Below are 15,845 nucleotides of genomic sequence, written 5' to 3' on the forward strand. Positions count from 1 at the left end.
GCACGTGCGAACGAAATCCCAGTCTCTTTTCTACCACGTACTTATTGTATTTTGCTGCCGAAATCGTCCTCGGTTCTGTAAAAGAGTGTGCTATGATGTCCCGTGCCACTGCTGCACCGACCAAATGCTGACGAAAAGACTCCGGTTTTTAGCTGGAACAGCGGCAGGAGTTTCTCCCGCCTTCCCACCTGTGCTGAGGGGCTCCCGGGATGCTCATCCCGCACGGCCTGGCAGTGCGAGCCAGCTGGGATAACTCATCCCTTACGATCTGCCTCGCCGCAGTCTGGTATTTCTGGAATTCCACATTTTAAGTGTATTCTTGTGTTTGTCCTTCACTTCTGAACAAAGATAAGCAATGAGCGAGGGGTGGAGTGCATGGTTCTGCCTTCACTTCCCAGAAGTCTGTACTGCTCCTTGACGGGAAGAAGCAACTTTCCTTCACCGAGCTCTGCCCCTTCATTTTGAAAAACTCGAATTTATTCAAGTTTCATGTATGCTGAATGCAACTTTCCAACTACAGTCTCAACTTCTGCCCTGAAGAGAGGAGGGAGAGCAGAGGAAACAACTGTTTGATAGTGAACAGTCCTTTTTGCTAAAAATCTTGTCAGAAGCTCCCACTGACTTGCAAAGCTCAAAAATACTGCAAATATTTTGCCTGTTGTTTGGCTTTCTAATTCTTATTGTTGCTTTCATCATTAGTAAAGGTTTGAGGTAAATGACAGTCATGATTTCATGATTTCCCTATGATAGGAAGGTTCTGACCAAAAGGTAAGATTCCCTCGTAGTGGCATTATGAGCCATTAAAGGCAAAGACAGTAGAATAAATCCCAGAGTGAAATTATGGGAGGAAACACTTTCTAAAAGCTAATCAGGTTGTGGGGTATCTGTGTGGTAGAGGAGGGTATCCTCTCTTTTGAAATCAGTCCATACCTAAGAAGTAATTCTGAATTCAATGGAGAACACAGAATGGTAAAGGCATTTCTGTAACCGTATTGAAAATAAAATATTCATTCTTCATTATATACACTGTGTTAAACCTGACAGTCCTTAGTGAGAAAGCTCTTCCCATGTAAAATATGCAGAACTTAATGGACTGTGGGCATCTGACATTCATTTCCTATTAATCCACGCGTACTGCTGTTCAGTTTTGCATGGCATGCCTGTGCTGATTTGCAGTGAAAGGGTAATTATAACTTTGAACTTTTTGATGTAGGGTCTGGTTATTGTATATGGCATTCACATCTTTGTGAATTGCTGTGTATTGCCCTGGTATTATTTACATAATACCATCAGTTTTAAAGCCGCTTCTGTCGGTGAAAGCTTTGAAAACCACTAGAGAAGGAGTTGCATGGCTCTGTGAATCACCATAAGGAGGGTGAACCAGTACTGCAGAATCTTAATAGCGAATTAAAACCCCTTTAAAATTCATTCACAGTGTTTCCCAAGGAGAGAGCGCTGGTTTTTGGAACTTTTAATGTGTACAGTCTTGTCCTGATATCTGTGAGCCATGTGTGCATTTTGACAAGACGCTTATCAGGGCATAAATGTTCAGTGGTAAGCACAAAAGAGGCCTCTATGATTAAGCATTCCTTAGCTGAAAAAAACCACCATCACCCTGAAGCATCTCAAGTGTTAGAACATATTGCTGGTCCATCTTTATTAGTACACCACCCTATTTAAGCAGCTGGGTTGTTTGTTGCATGATCATGTATGACAGGCTTCACCGTGTATCATTATATTAGTAACTTAAGGAAAACAAACACCATTAACTCAAAAATAACCACCAGTACTGTAACTTTTATTTGCTAATAAATATCTTAATAAACAGGCTTACCCCATCTGTAAGACCTGATAATGCCTCTTAGGAAATCATAGAAAAATAAAATACAATAATAATCAATAACTTGTACTTTGTACAAAAATCTCATTATGTTGCTCAGCAGGTAGTTTTGCCAAACCCCATATTCTTGCTGTAAAGAGATGGCATATGTAATGCAATTCACCTTAAAAACACTCTAATGTTGAGAGCTGAGCATTCTATTACACTATTAACTTGTAGGCATGCCAGCACATGAAAATTTACATGGAACATCATATTATTGTAGGAATAGAATAATAATTAAAAAAAAAAGAAGATAACACCAACTTTTCAGTAAATAATAACAACTTCACTTCTAATGTAAATTCCCCTTGGGACTGCAAATCAGTACAGTGAGTTTTTTATTTCACAGATTCCTACAGTACTGTTATAAACAGGCAAAAAGGCAGAAAGAAAATGCAGTGGGAACGTGTATGGGAGATATATAAGAGAAGGAAAGTAATTGTGAGGAGGGAGGTAGTCCCAGGGGGAAACCAACGACACCGGCTGTGAAATGTTCAGTCTCCCAGAACGAGCAGATCCTGTCTGTGTTGTGCAAGGCTACACGAGTTCAGAACTGGTGGAGATGCAGCTCAGAGGTGCAGAACCCCCGGTACTGCAGTACCAAGGCTGCTTGGCTGTGAGATGAGTGGTGAAGACTGAGCCACAGGGAGCTGTCATTATTCAAACAAGCCTCGGTAAGAGGAAAAGAAGCAGTGGCAAAACAATGGGTCTTTAAAGAAAAAGTGAGTTTCAGACTACTGGTAAGGATATGAGATCAGTGCTGAGGCCACGGTTTGTTTGTAAAATAGTTTGCGAGTATTATGATTATACCATTGCTTTTGAAGCCATCTACCTTTAAAGTTTTGACATGGCTGCTTAAATATATAATCTAAAGTGTCTGTCATCAAATATTTATTCATATTTACACATACATTGATACATTTTATGGCTATGCTAGAACAGCAAACTATGAAGAGCAGTCATATTTAGTTGTGTACAATCTAATTTCACAGAAGAGACAGAGATTAAAACCCCTTTTAATTCAGATACGTTTAAAACCAACACACAGAAATAGATAGAGGCTATCCTGAGAAAGCATACCAACCACGTTATCTTCCAAGAGTAAATCAAAGCTCATTTTTGGAAGGTAGTAAAATATTTTTCTTGTATTTTTTTTTCTATGAGTCAGAGTGGTCTGTTTTTTCTAAAAAAAGTGATGACAAAATGAAAACAGTTAATTCTAACTCGATCAATGAATGCTGCTTTTCTACAAAATAAACTTTTGCCTTTCAGTAAACAGGGTTTCACATGATCCTTTAAAGATTTATTTTTTTTTCCTTGCTAAACTACAGGTGCAATCCTGAGAAGTACAGAGAAGTTACTGAAGTCAATAGGAGTTATACTGCACCAAAGAACAAGCCCTTTTTGTGAGTCTCTGGGTTTTCAGTCACACATTGCTGTGCATGATGTAACTGATACCAGCAGAGAATTTTGACATTGGCCTTAACAGAAGCCAGATGGGAGGCTCTAGGTGAGAGCAACATACTCTGAATCCAGTCCCTTCACCACAGTTAACAAAGAAACACCTTTTCCCACTTTTAATACAAAATAAACCTTACTTAGAAAAGTTGGGAGATGAAATTGCTGCGGAAGAAATGCTGATAAAAATGCTACACTGCCAATTCAAATTAACTGTTTCTTGGGGACAGGCAGATAGGATATCATGGCCATAAGCTTTAAAATGCCTATAGGTTTACTTGCTGGGAATCTTGGAGTAGGATGGTTTTCTTGAGATAGAGAATTAATGAAAGAATCCAATCAACAGATCCACTAAGAGGGCATTAGTTATTTTATTAGCTACTGTGCCTTTCATTAACTGGAAAATCTCAAAACTCCTGCAATGCACTAGGAGTATGAAGCAGCTTGTTCAAAGAGGCACATGCTCAGCTAGGACTTCCATTGTGAGAGGGAGATCATATTGCATAACGGTTTAAGATTAGGAAAGAAGAAAGATAGACAAATCCTATTTGTTTTCTAGCTTCTGTTTGTTTGGTGGGGGTGGTTATTTTATCCTGAATTTAAATCCTGAAGTCTTGGGAATTATCTGGGGGAAAAAAACCTACAAACCCAAACCATTCATGTTAGATACTCTATTAGGTGTGGAGATAATTTTAATTACTTATTCCAAAGTCAGAGTTGACCATTCCAGGTGAAACAACAGTGAAGCAACCACCTTTTGCACCTTGCAGTTTATCTTTGCCGTGTTGAAGGCAACCATGGCCTATTTGATCACATCCCTGAGGCAGTGGCCTTGTCTTTTAGGCTCAGTTCACTCTCTTCTCCCCCATTAAATGAGGCCATCCATTCCACACAAATCTGTAAAAACCTTTGATTTAAAACCTGTTTCAGTCTATTGACATCATCTTATGGATATAACTGACTTTGGGTCATGCCCTGAAGAACCTAAAACACTTCAACAGAGAAATTGAAACTAGCAAAAAGTTCTGGCAATCCATTTGAGTGACAAGACAGCACATGTCCTAATAAGAGCTGGTTCACCAACAGCAAATCAGCCTTGACAGTAGCAGGGTGAAGGAGAGTCTGTTTGGAGAGCTGAAGCTTACACACTATGTATGACATAGGGCTTCACCCCACTGCCACAGAAGTCAGTAGCAAACTCCCATGGATTTTGATCACAGCAAGCATATTGCCTGTTGACACAGAAACATTTAGTTCCTCACAGTTAGATCATTGTCCTAGGAATTACCCTATCAAAAAGGTTATTAAAATCACTCAGCAGGATTTGGAAATACAGGGTGTTTTAGAGCAGAACCTTCCCAAGACAAAAATGGAACTTGTGAGTTTGACATTTAGTAACTGAAATAATCAACAGATTTGGAACACTGGCTGCCCTTTGTCTTTTTCAGCTGATCTATTTTACATAGAGACTGTGATGGTAAGTTTTACAGCTCAGAGCATTCAACTTCCTAAAGAAAAAAAGAATCCTATTATGCTTTTCCTTTTTGCTTCTTAATCATTTTCAAGTCAAGCTCAGCCTGAAACTCAGTTTGTAAGCCACTCTTAACTGGATAGTTCTATTCTTCACTGTTTATTTAGGTTCCTCTCAAAAAAGTCAGTATGCAACAATAAGGACAAGTACTCATGGGTTACAGAACTGTGTCTGCTGGATGTTCTAATCTAAATAATGACAACTGTACCTGGTTTTTTTTTGTTGTAGACTGGATCCTGGAAAATCAACAAGTAGATTTTTTTTCCTATCACTCAGAGCGTTATGCAGTGATGATATTGTGAAAATACTCCCCAGACTGTTTCAGCGGGAACTTTTTTATCATCCACAACCAGAAATGAATATTTAGATTCCAAAGCAGATTTGTCCAAAATCTTATTTTTCAGATTCCAGATACAGGGTCAATTCTACACAGTCAAGGCCCCAGTTGTCACATAGTTCAGAACACAGAGAGCTAGATTTCTCTTTGATTTGTGAGTTTTAAGTCCCAGGGGTTTGGCTTGCCTACCATGCTCAACACACATGCTGCTGCTTAACGGTTCTTCATTGAATTTTCAGTAATGAAGAGGTACCAGTATAATATTATGGTTTATTCTCAAATTTTAACCATATCTACTCATATATCAAGAATACGTGCAAGAGATTTTGTGATGGGGTCAGTGAATATACTGGACTCCTCAAGGAAACTATATATGGTACTGAAGTTTGAAAGAATGACAAAATATGTTATCTCATGCTGCTTTAAAAATATTTTGTAGGAATTTTGATTTGCAAGTCCTGCTCATGTATATGGTCCCATTTCAAGTCATCCTTCTTATATGAAATAAGCTGCGGAAATACATAAGTGTTTACAGATTCAGGAGTTTCTGAGCATGGCACAGCACTTAGATTATTACTGATACATCAATCAACTACTATTCAAAGAGCTCAGATAGTTTGATATAGGTCAAAATTTTGGATGGGAAGAGAGAAGAACACGTGTGAAAACCTCAAATTACTTTGAGACTGATCTTTTTAATATATTTTTTTTTTCCCCTCTGTCTTCAGTGTCAGAACTTGCATTTTTTTTTTATTCCAGTTTAATTACACAGGTATGAAAAGTCAGATAATATGCTAAACTTTTGTGGAAGAGAGAGGTACTTGGGAAATCTCTTCCAGGAAATAAAGGTAAGAGATACTCATGTGGCATATTTAAAGGAACATACACACAAATAGATTTCACTGAACTGACATTACATTATTTCACATATAAAATATGGAAATATATTTTAACTCATCCATTTTTCAACCTTATGTTTTTCATCATTTTTGTTAGTTTTCCTTTCTAAAATGCAGTACATCTTTTTCTACTATATGCTGGCATATCCTTACTCATACTCCCTTTAAAGTTTCCCTCATTTTAACCTCCAAAGTGTCTAAAAATGGCTACTTAAAAGAAAATAATTTATTTACTGCTTAAACATCTTTGGTGACTTCAGCAGAGGAGCCCAAACTTTTTATAGCATGGACTACATCTTATTATAATAATAATTATTATTATAATAATGCCTCCCCTATGTGATCACTGATTTCTACAGTAATTAGTTGTTCTCTGGAAGGGAACCAGTAGGAAGGGGTTGGGTGAGGTGGCAGTAGAAGGGTAATCAACTTTCTGTAAGCCAGTTTGAAAATGTTTTTTTTCTGCCAGTGAAGGAAAAGAGAGGCTGTCCCTTTCCAGATAACAAGCCAAGGAAGTTTGGGAAGAGCAACACACATACAGTGCATGCCATTAAACATTTTAAAAGCCAATGGAGCAGATCAATCCCATTATTGTTATTGGTAATAGCTAATTAATTTGTAGGTTTGAAAAACCTCAGACATGATGATATACGTTATATTTACAGTTCTTTATGTACATATAGACAAATGTTTTATAACCCTAATGTGTTTGCCTTATCCAGGTTCATAATCTGAGGAACTATATACAACCATAGCACTCAGGGATGAGCAGTGTGCACCACTAAATACAGTATTTGATGGTAGAAGATGTGTGTGAGCTGTGAGTACCTGCAACTCTCTTACACAACTCTTTTGTGGTTTTGTTAGAGCTCCTTGGCACGACATGGACAGCTCTTCCCTTTTTACTTTATTGTAGGCTTTAGGGATTCTTTTTTCCTTTTCGGTACTGATTCATTTGTCTCCCCAGAAGATTGCAAGATCATTGTCCTACTAAGAGTTAGCCCAGCCCAATATGTCTTTCCTTTATTCTCAAAAAAAAAAAGAGTATCATTATAAAAAAAGAAAAAAATTATCCTTGCCATTTATTCAAGAAAGATCAATTACAACTGGTAAACAAGGGTATTCTGGAAGAAAACTATTTAACAGAATACAGTGCTCTTCAACCATGTGCAAATGCCATAAGTATTTCTATTTGTAGTACTTTCCCTAGAAGATGCAATGGGAGACAGACTTTTTATTATGGCCATAACTAAAGATATGTTGGACTGGATTAGAAGTGAGTTGTCCGTGCTGATCCAGTCCCATGGGGTCATTCTGACATGGAAATTGCTGAGATTAGTAGAGTCTCAGTGGGCACCTTCACAATCCCAGCTACTGCACATGGTAAATCTCAACTACACCTGGATAAAGGGCATCTGTATGTTACTTATGACCCACCTTTGGATCCTATAGGAATATGAACTGAAAAAGAAATTATTGAAGCCCATGTTAGGCTCATTATGTTAAGAAATGGCAAATAGATAGTCAGTCTTAAATTATGTAAAAATCAAAGTACTGCAGTCTGAGAGTTCTGTGCCAGAATAATCCAACTAACACCTAGCACAATTTTGGAGAAGAATGTTTGTCTAGAGCAATTAATTTATTTGAATTAGTTGTTGAGTGCACTGATTGAAATTAAAGGATTGCCTTATGCTGAAAAGTCCTGGCTGATGTCCTAAAGCATAGCATGTGTCTAAGCTTTTATTGGACAGACACTGGATTTATGTCCCTGGGAAACAAAAAGGATAACTTTTGTTTAAAAAAAAAATTTGATTTACATCACCCAATTCTCTTCCTTTCACCTCATGGCATCCTATTGCTTCTCAGTAATTCCAGTGTGGAAACACCTCATGACTAAAATCTACTAAACCTTCTGCTATGATTTTTTCAATTTTAACATCAGCATTATGAACAAGATCCTCTCTTTTTCACAGGTTCAGCATGAGAACTGGATACAATTATGGCATGAGATTCATCTGACTGAGCACAGGTGGCTGGATATGAGCTATCACTGAATGCAGAGAAACAGGTGTTTCTTTAGCACAATTCATCTAACCCAGAAGTAGATAGTTTTATTTATAGATAGATAGATAGATAGATAGATAGAATTTTCAGATGACTCACATCTTACAGGAGCCCACTTTGCTGATTAAAAGGGAGCCTCGGGTGACCAGCTCAAATGCAGACCTCCAAAATTAGGTCAGAAGGATTCCTCCCAGCAGGTCTCAGGTCTCTGACTGACAAGTGGGGGTAGTAAGGATGACTGGTATGGTTTCTAGGTTAGATGACCACCCCACTTGGCTGCATGTCCAGGTTGGTTGTCAGTCAGCTTTGGAAGGACTGGGATTGGCCACACGATGGAAAGGGGTGGGATGCACGTACCAGCCAAGAGACACTGCCCTGGTCCTGCTCAGCAGTCAAGGCCCTCACTTAAGCTGTCTTGGAGGCTTAAGTGATACACAAGTATCACTGGGTGGTAATAGTGCCCATAGATGATTTTATTCTAGATCAATGAAATCAGAGCTGTGAGAAAAATCTACACATGAATATTACTTATAAATAACTTAGAATGATGTCTTTATGATGCCCACATTTTAATACCTTTTTTGTTGTTGTTGCTTGCATATCACACACGCTTTATTTTGTGAACTGTCAGTGACTGCTTTTAGTCATGAAGCACTCAGTAATGTGGGCCAGATTCTCAGAAACAGCCTACTAAATTTGCTTAAATTTGTGAAATTTAAACTCCAACTGCATACTGCAATATGCAGGATAATTAGAGCTAATTTTCACCTGAAGAAAGTATCCACTGTAACAAAGAAAGCTAGTCTAGTTTCACATATACATTTGTGGCCTGCACAGAATTAAGATCACATTTGAAAAATAACACCTGTTATGTGTTTGTTTTTAAATGATAAAATGGGAAAGAAACCCCAAACCAAGAGTAGACTTGGACTCAGCACAAGAGCAAATAAAATGTTTCCAAAATGAGGAAAATGTAAATTTGATCAAGATAACTATTATAGAAGTGTCATACTGCACCACAACAACAACAGAAAAACAAACTGTATAAACTCACAAAATCCTGGATTTACAATGTTATTAATAAATGTCCTCACTCAAAGAATCCCTTGTTCTTTCCTTTCTTTTTACTCAAACACTGGTTATATAAAAAATATATCTGATTAATAAATGTTTTAATATTGTTATATTTTTTTCTATTGAAAATATATTTTCAGTAGTGTGATAAATTTAGAAATATATTTTCATGAAATATATCCAGGTTGTGTGCATGTAACAATGTCATTCTGCCAATCCTCAATACCAGAAATGAAAAATCTTGCAAAAGACAATCTGAAAGTGCACATACATGGTTTGGATCAGTTCTGGATGGTTTTGAAACCCCATTAACAAATAGCAGACTCATACCTCATCAGTAATGTATTTAATTGTGGGAGAGGCTTCTTCCACACATGTCCCATTGTTGGCCCATGGAAGCAATGGCAAGCAAAATGGATAATTAAATGATAAAGGAAAATCAGCTTTCAAATTACTCTGGGCTTCAGGTCGGTATGATTTTCTTTCCATAAGAGAACTTTTACCAAAAAATTATTCAGATGTGGAATCGGGGTGGAATTTTTCAAGTGACAGTCACAGGAAAGAACAGATGCTTTTTTTCCCCCCACTAAAGGCCTGCGATCCTGCAAAACACACGTGCTTGTGCAGTCCTACTGAGTTAAGGGGGGACTGCTCATGCTGGCAAAATTACCTTTGTAGCTAGAACAGGACTGGAACTTGTTTAAACAAGCCCTGCTTTAAACAAGCTCATCCAATTGGCCTTGTGGAACACCCTAGTGAATCTTGATCTTTGTGAAACTTGCTCCTACTCATGCTGGCAAAATTACCTTTGTAGCTAGAACAGGACTGGAGCTGCTCTGCTTTAAACAAGCTCATCCAATTGGCATTGTGGAACACCCCGGTGAATCTTGATCTTTATGAAACTTGCTCCTCAGTTAAATCTGCCTTTTAATTTTTTTTTAAAGGAAAGAAAGGAAAGTTTACTTAGTGCACTGTTGTTATCTCTTCTAAATTAATGCAGTTATTCCAACATAAAGTGACAACAGCGAATCAGGCCTAGCGTGTCTTACTCTGTGATCTGGTTGGAAGCATTATCTTTTTTGAGTTACTTTCTGATTTTTGTTCTTTGCCACTGATACGCAATGGCAGCCTTTTCCAAGAGTTAGGAAATACATTTACAAGCTGCAAATTAAGCGGTAAATATCGTTATGATTACATAAAGTAGTCAGCTCATTTTGATATACACACATACTATACTAATTACCCAAGATGCACGTTTCAACAGAAGAGTTGTAAGGCTCGAGTATACTGGAATGCCACATAACTCAAAAATATCCTCCAAACCACGTATAAGTCAACAAAAAGCATCTGCAGCCAGGTTACATGTGACATGCATTGTAGATCTGTGTGTGGTTTCACAGCACACAGACATGCAGTCGCTCCCTTGTTCCCAGTAGTGCGTATCCCATGCAAAAATTTGGAAGTGTAGCCCAGCATGTCCATGTGAGTTGTCTGAATAAAACATGAAAGCTGTAAGTCTTAAGAGAGGTACAAATATTATGTCAGGCCTTTGCAGACGTTTTCTTGCATGTAAATATGGCTATTGAAGGGTTCTAAAGGTAATTATCATGGATGTCCTTTAGATATTTGTACTAAATGAAGATCCAGCCTGTAGTGACCAGAGCTCCATTTCAGCAGAATCTGCTTTTTCACTTCTAAAAGCAGTCAGAAGCAGAGTCAAGGCAACATGTTGCCACACTGCTGTCCTACATCTCCTTTCCTGCCCATGTACAAGATAGCTGACTCCTGCAGCGTGTAACTTCCAGCATCAGCGGGTGGTTGTAGCGCTGCCCTCAGCTGGAGGAGGACACGGCTGGCCTGCTCCCACGGGAATAACCACATCACCCCACTGATGGCTGGCCCTCTAAGGTCTGCTACTGCTGCTGGGAATTATGCCCAAGTACAAGCAGCAGAGACCTGCATTTCTGGAACAGAAAGCTTTCTAAAGTCTGTGTGGCCACAATACAGCTGACAACTGTTTTACATGTGGTCATGGAAACGTTACAATCAGTTTTCCGGTGAATATTTGCCATGTAGTAGAAGCAAATGCTGAGTATTACATTAAAAAAAAATAACAATGAAGGATGGTGAGGAATCCCAGGGATGAACATGTTTTCCAACCTAATCATAAAAATTTAAAGCATAAAAAGTGTCGAGTGCTGAAGTAATTAAAAATCAAGGACCTTCCTTAAGATTTCAAACAGATTACTCTCATTAGCCTTCCAATTATTCACACAATGAAAACTCGCTACATAAAATCATCAGTCGTTTCTGCAAACAATAGTAATATTTTGAGACACCATCTTACCAGCTTTCAAACTATTGTAAAGTAATATAATGATAGGACCCATACATTTGGATTTAATTAAGAGATAAAATAAATATTTATGTTAAACTTCTTTTTGATTGCACATTTGGTATTGGAAGTTACATGGTCACAGAACATGAAATAAGTCAAATACTTTTTTGATCTACCAGCAAACTCTAAATACATCGATAAAGAAGCCACACCAGGCCAAATAGATTACTACTTTCAAGTAAGTTCATGAAAGTTTCCCAAATACTGTTATACAAAGTTACACATCCATGCTGAGTTATTCATCAATGTGTAGCAAGAGTCTTGCAGTAGGCCAGGATTTTATCGGCAGATAACTGGTGGAGGAGCTGTGCAGTGTGATTAAAAACTCCGGTTTGGAAGCATTATCATTGAAGTACTTTTAAAGTCTGAACAGGAGACTTCAGTCCTCGAAGTTGGGAAGAGCAGAAGGAAAGAATGAGAATATTTTTCCATTTTAGAAATGCTGAGGCACAAAACACAGTTGGTTCTAGTACTTTCATACATGAAATCCTTTCTCCTGTATGTGCATCATGTGTAACCGCAAAGTCTGTAAACTGCTGACTATTCGTCTCTGGTGTCCAATGAGTACAACTCCAATTCTTCTAATGTCACTGCAAGATAGAAAGTTTCATCTTGGATGCAAGTATAGTAAAGCCTGTTGTACACAAAAGAATATAAATTTATGATGAACTGTTCTTTTTTTACCTTCCTGACTGGGAAGCTGTAAATGTTCAAGTTTTCTTGACCTGCCAACTTCAACTTTTTAAAGACAGTAATTTAAGAAAAAGAATCTAATAAAAAATATGCAGTTAGAACACTGGGGCTTTTGTGATAGTAACCGTCAAGTAATTTTTCCAAGTCTTGAGGAATAATCTGGAAGGTGGGTTCTAAAACTCTTCACATTTTTAGTAATGTTGTAGTAGCAAATGTTTCCTACTCATATTTGCAAAACATTGGGGCTGATACACTCACTACTGCAGTCCTGAGACAGAAAAAACAGACAGAGGTTGTGCTTCTGATGATCTGGGGAATGGTAGTGAGAGATGTTCTAAAGTCAAACCAGCAGTGAATCTTCCAGCCTGACCCAGATTTCCCTCCCAGTTTCCCTTCATCTCATCTAGACCTGTGCCCCAGAGCAGGGAGCTCACCCACAGAGCTTTGGCAGGAATGAAGTCAAGAACCCTCAGAGTTCACCACAATCCACTAGTTTAGTTGTTCTGTAAACATCCCCAGCTGCAAGATGCTGAGAAAAGACCACAGAGGTGATGAGGGCAGGAAACTTCAGCTACGCCTTGTCAATTGTGCAAATCCCACACTGTGACATACATAGACAGTGCTTGTTTAGATATCCTAAATGTTTGAGGATGCAGCTGCTAAAGGAGTTCATGGGGTGAGGCATGACCTTTATGAGCTTCAGATTTTCAGTTCAAGATACCTGCCTCTGTATCCTCCAGATGAAGACCCAATGGATAACTGGCGACTATTATGTACTTAGGCTTAATGTCCACGCGGGGGATGATACACAACACTTGAGGTCAGCAGGGGCTGGGCAAAAATACTGAGAATCTGAGAAGCTAAAAGCAGTCAGCTAAAAGAATAAAGCTTTGTGGTGGAGAGTAGTATTAGAAATGCAAGACCAGTGCTTAGCACTTATCAAGGAAGGCCTGATAAAGCACAGAAAGAAGCCAGCAGGTCTTGGGTAATGGAGGTTATTTGAAGAAAGAAGGGATCTTTCAAAAGATTGAAGTAGTATCTAAAGAAAGAAAGTAGAAAGGATGATAACCTTAGATTATCTGTAAAAGCACAGTAAGGCAGGCTAAAAGAGAACTTCGTGAACAAACAGAAAAAACCCCCAACAAATGAAGTAATACCAAAAATAAAAATCATAATAAATATTTTTGCAGACTCACTGGGTACCAGAAACCTGCCAGAAAGTTTGTAGAATCTAGTGATGATTTGAGTATAAAAGAGCTCTGAAAGACTGGCCACTGTTGGAAGACTAAACCATTTGTTTGTGTTGGAATTCACTGCAGAAAAAATTGAAGTGACTCCTCTACCAGATCCTTTCTGGGGGACTTGTGAAGTATCTGTCTGAAGTTGAGGGGAGGTTATAGGACAAACTGAAAAACAAGCAAAAACCCACCTCCAAAACGAGACAATATTTAGCCAAGAGTTCTAAAAGATGGAACAGTGGAACAAGGATGAAATAGTGGAATCACTAACAGGGATGTGAGAGCAGGAGTTTATCAGCTGTGTTCCACATGCTTAAAAATTTCTTGGTGCCTGAGACATGGAGTGTGGTGCCAGACAAAGTGTTTCCAGGGAAGATCTGTGGAGCCACAGACCTGTGAGTCTGCAATGACAGGGCATAACAGAAACTACAGTAAAGCATGGAATTATTGGATGCTTGGATAAATGATCTACCCGACTCACCACGGCATTTGCAAAGAAGAGTTCTGTTTTAGAAAATTACCTGTTTCCAGTGGAGCATATGTATGGATGAAGGTGATTCATTTGATACACCTCACTTGGCTTTCCAAAAGCTTTAGAGAAGATTCCTCATAAAAGCTTTATAATGAAAATAAGGGGCAATTATTATGCAACCCAAGGTGTAGCAAAATACGTAGTATAAGGTAGTCTTTGTGTGACTAAATTACAGGTTTAAAGACAGGAAGTTAGGAGTAAATTGTCAGGTGTTACAATGTTGTTATTGATAGAAATCTGCAGGCACCTATGCTGGGATAATGTTGAACATTATTGATCAACAAATCAGTAAATGGTCTGGAAAAACAGGTGAGCACAGAGGTGGAAAAGTCATCTGGTGAGACTGAATTGTTCAGGGTAGGAAGGGAAAGGACTGCCTGTGAAGAGTTTTAGAAGGATCTTAGAAGACAATGACTGTGCCATAAAGCAGCAGCTGAAATTCACTGTAGGTGAATGTGAAGTGACACACGCTGGAGAAAACCAGTCCTTACCTCCCATGGACAACTGGTGAATCTTAACTGACCCCATTATTAATACAGTGTCCCAGCATCAAATAAAAGATTAGGAATTAATGGGAAGAGAATAGGAAGTAAAATAGATCCTATCAGCATGCTACCATATTAATCCATAGTTTGCCCAAACACTTATATGGTGGGTGCAGGGTTTTCATTAAAGAAACAATTGAGTGGTATCAGACATGGTTGAAAAAGGGCCTCAAGGTGTGGAACAACTTCCTCATGAGGACTGATGTGGACTTGATGATGACCATAACCAAGTAAGAAATTATTTTTGCCATTGACTTCAGTGGTCTAGATCAAAACTGATTCCCCAAGAAACACACTCACTGCCTGACCTTGGATATATTTGGTGTTGTCACAGAATGAAATTATTGGTTCTGGGTCTCTTCATCATATATTTCTCTTGTGTTGTTGTGGTAAAAATCTGTATTTGTCTTTTGTTAGTTGACGTAGGAAATGAAATGAAAGCCCTGCTCCATACTTCACAATAATTATGTCACTGCAGCATCCAAACAAATTCAGATTGATTAGTCACTGTAGGGATAATAGATTACATACTTACTCAATATTCATTCTTGAGACCATATCCAAAGTTGTGAAACCTGCTGCCATGAAGTTATTTTTATACTGACCCATTTTTATGGAGTCCAGCCAGTCACTGACTGACACAAACAAAGGATATTCTGGAACTTCACCAGGTGAATCTGGCATTCTGTAAAAAACAAAACGCAAAGGTTACCAAAGTAGTACAAAATATGACACCCAATTTACTCTGGTAGACATTGTTTTTACTGAAAGGCAGAAGGAATGAGAGAGGAGTCTGAGCTGTAAAGGTCAGATATAAACTGAAGATTTCTTTAACCTGTTGTCTAAAGCTTATAAATCATGTCAGTCTGCCAAGTTACACTACTTAAACAGAACATTTTGTTAAAGACCTGCAGCTCAGTAACAGGCTGAGGAAAAGGCCTCTCCCACTGCTCTTATTTTTGTTCCCACAGAATGTTTCTTTACACATCATTGTGTTCAGGATTATAGTAATTTGTTAATGCAGTAGTCAAAGTAGAGGACAAAGAGAATTTAACATGAGGTGCAATTTAAAAAATTAGAACACCATGAGATGATTTTTACATTTATCTACAACCCCCCCCTGCCCCCAAATGGCTCCTTAGTGTGATACCATTATGCTACAGGAACACTTTGATTACAGCATTCAAAAGCTCA

At 38.3% G+C, this 15,845-nt stretch overlaps 1 protein-coding gene across 4 annotated transcripts in view; it reads right to left on the bottom strand.

Annotated features, from left to right (window-relative positions):
- Positions 1 to 1,777: 1,777 nt before the first annotated feature.
- The window catches only part of EPHA6 (EPH receptor A6), a 451,959-nt gene continuing 437,891 nt past the window's right edge, over positions 1,778 to 15,845 (bottom strand). For all 4 annotated transcript variants that reach the window (XM_051779391.1, XM_051779390.1, XM_051779389.1 and 1 more), the window contains 2 exons: positions 15,187 to 15,336; positions 1,778 to 12,233 (listed from right to left, as the gene is read on the bottom strand). In XM_051779391.1, coding sequence (XP_051635351.1) covers positions 12,119 to 12,233; positions 15,187 to 15,336 — 265 coding nt within the window. In that variant the 3' untranslated portion in view covers positions 1,778 to 12,118. The remainder of the gene's footprint in view (positions 12,234 to 15,186; positions 15,337 to 15,845) is intronic.

The sequence above is a fragment of the Manacus candei genome, unplaced genomic scaffold, assembly GCF_025592945.1.
Source record: "Manacus candei isolate 608988 ecotype Guabito, Panama unplaced genomic scaffold, ASM2559294v1 h1tg000014l, whole genome shotgun sequence".
Classification (NCBI taxonomy): domain Eukaryota; kingdom Metazoa; phylum Chordata; class Aves; order Passeriformes; family Pipridae; genus Manacus; species Manacus candei.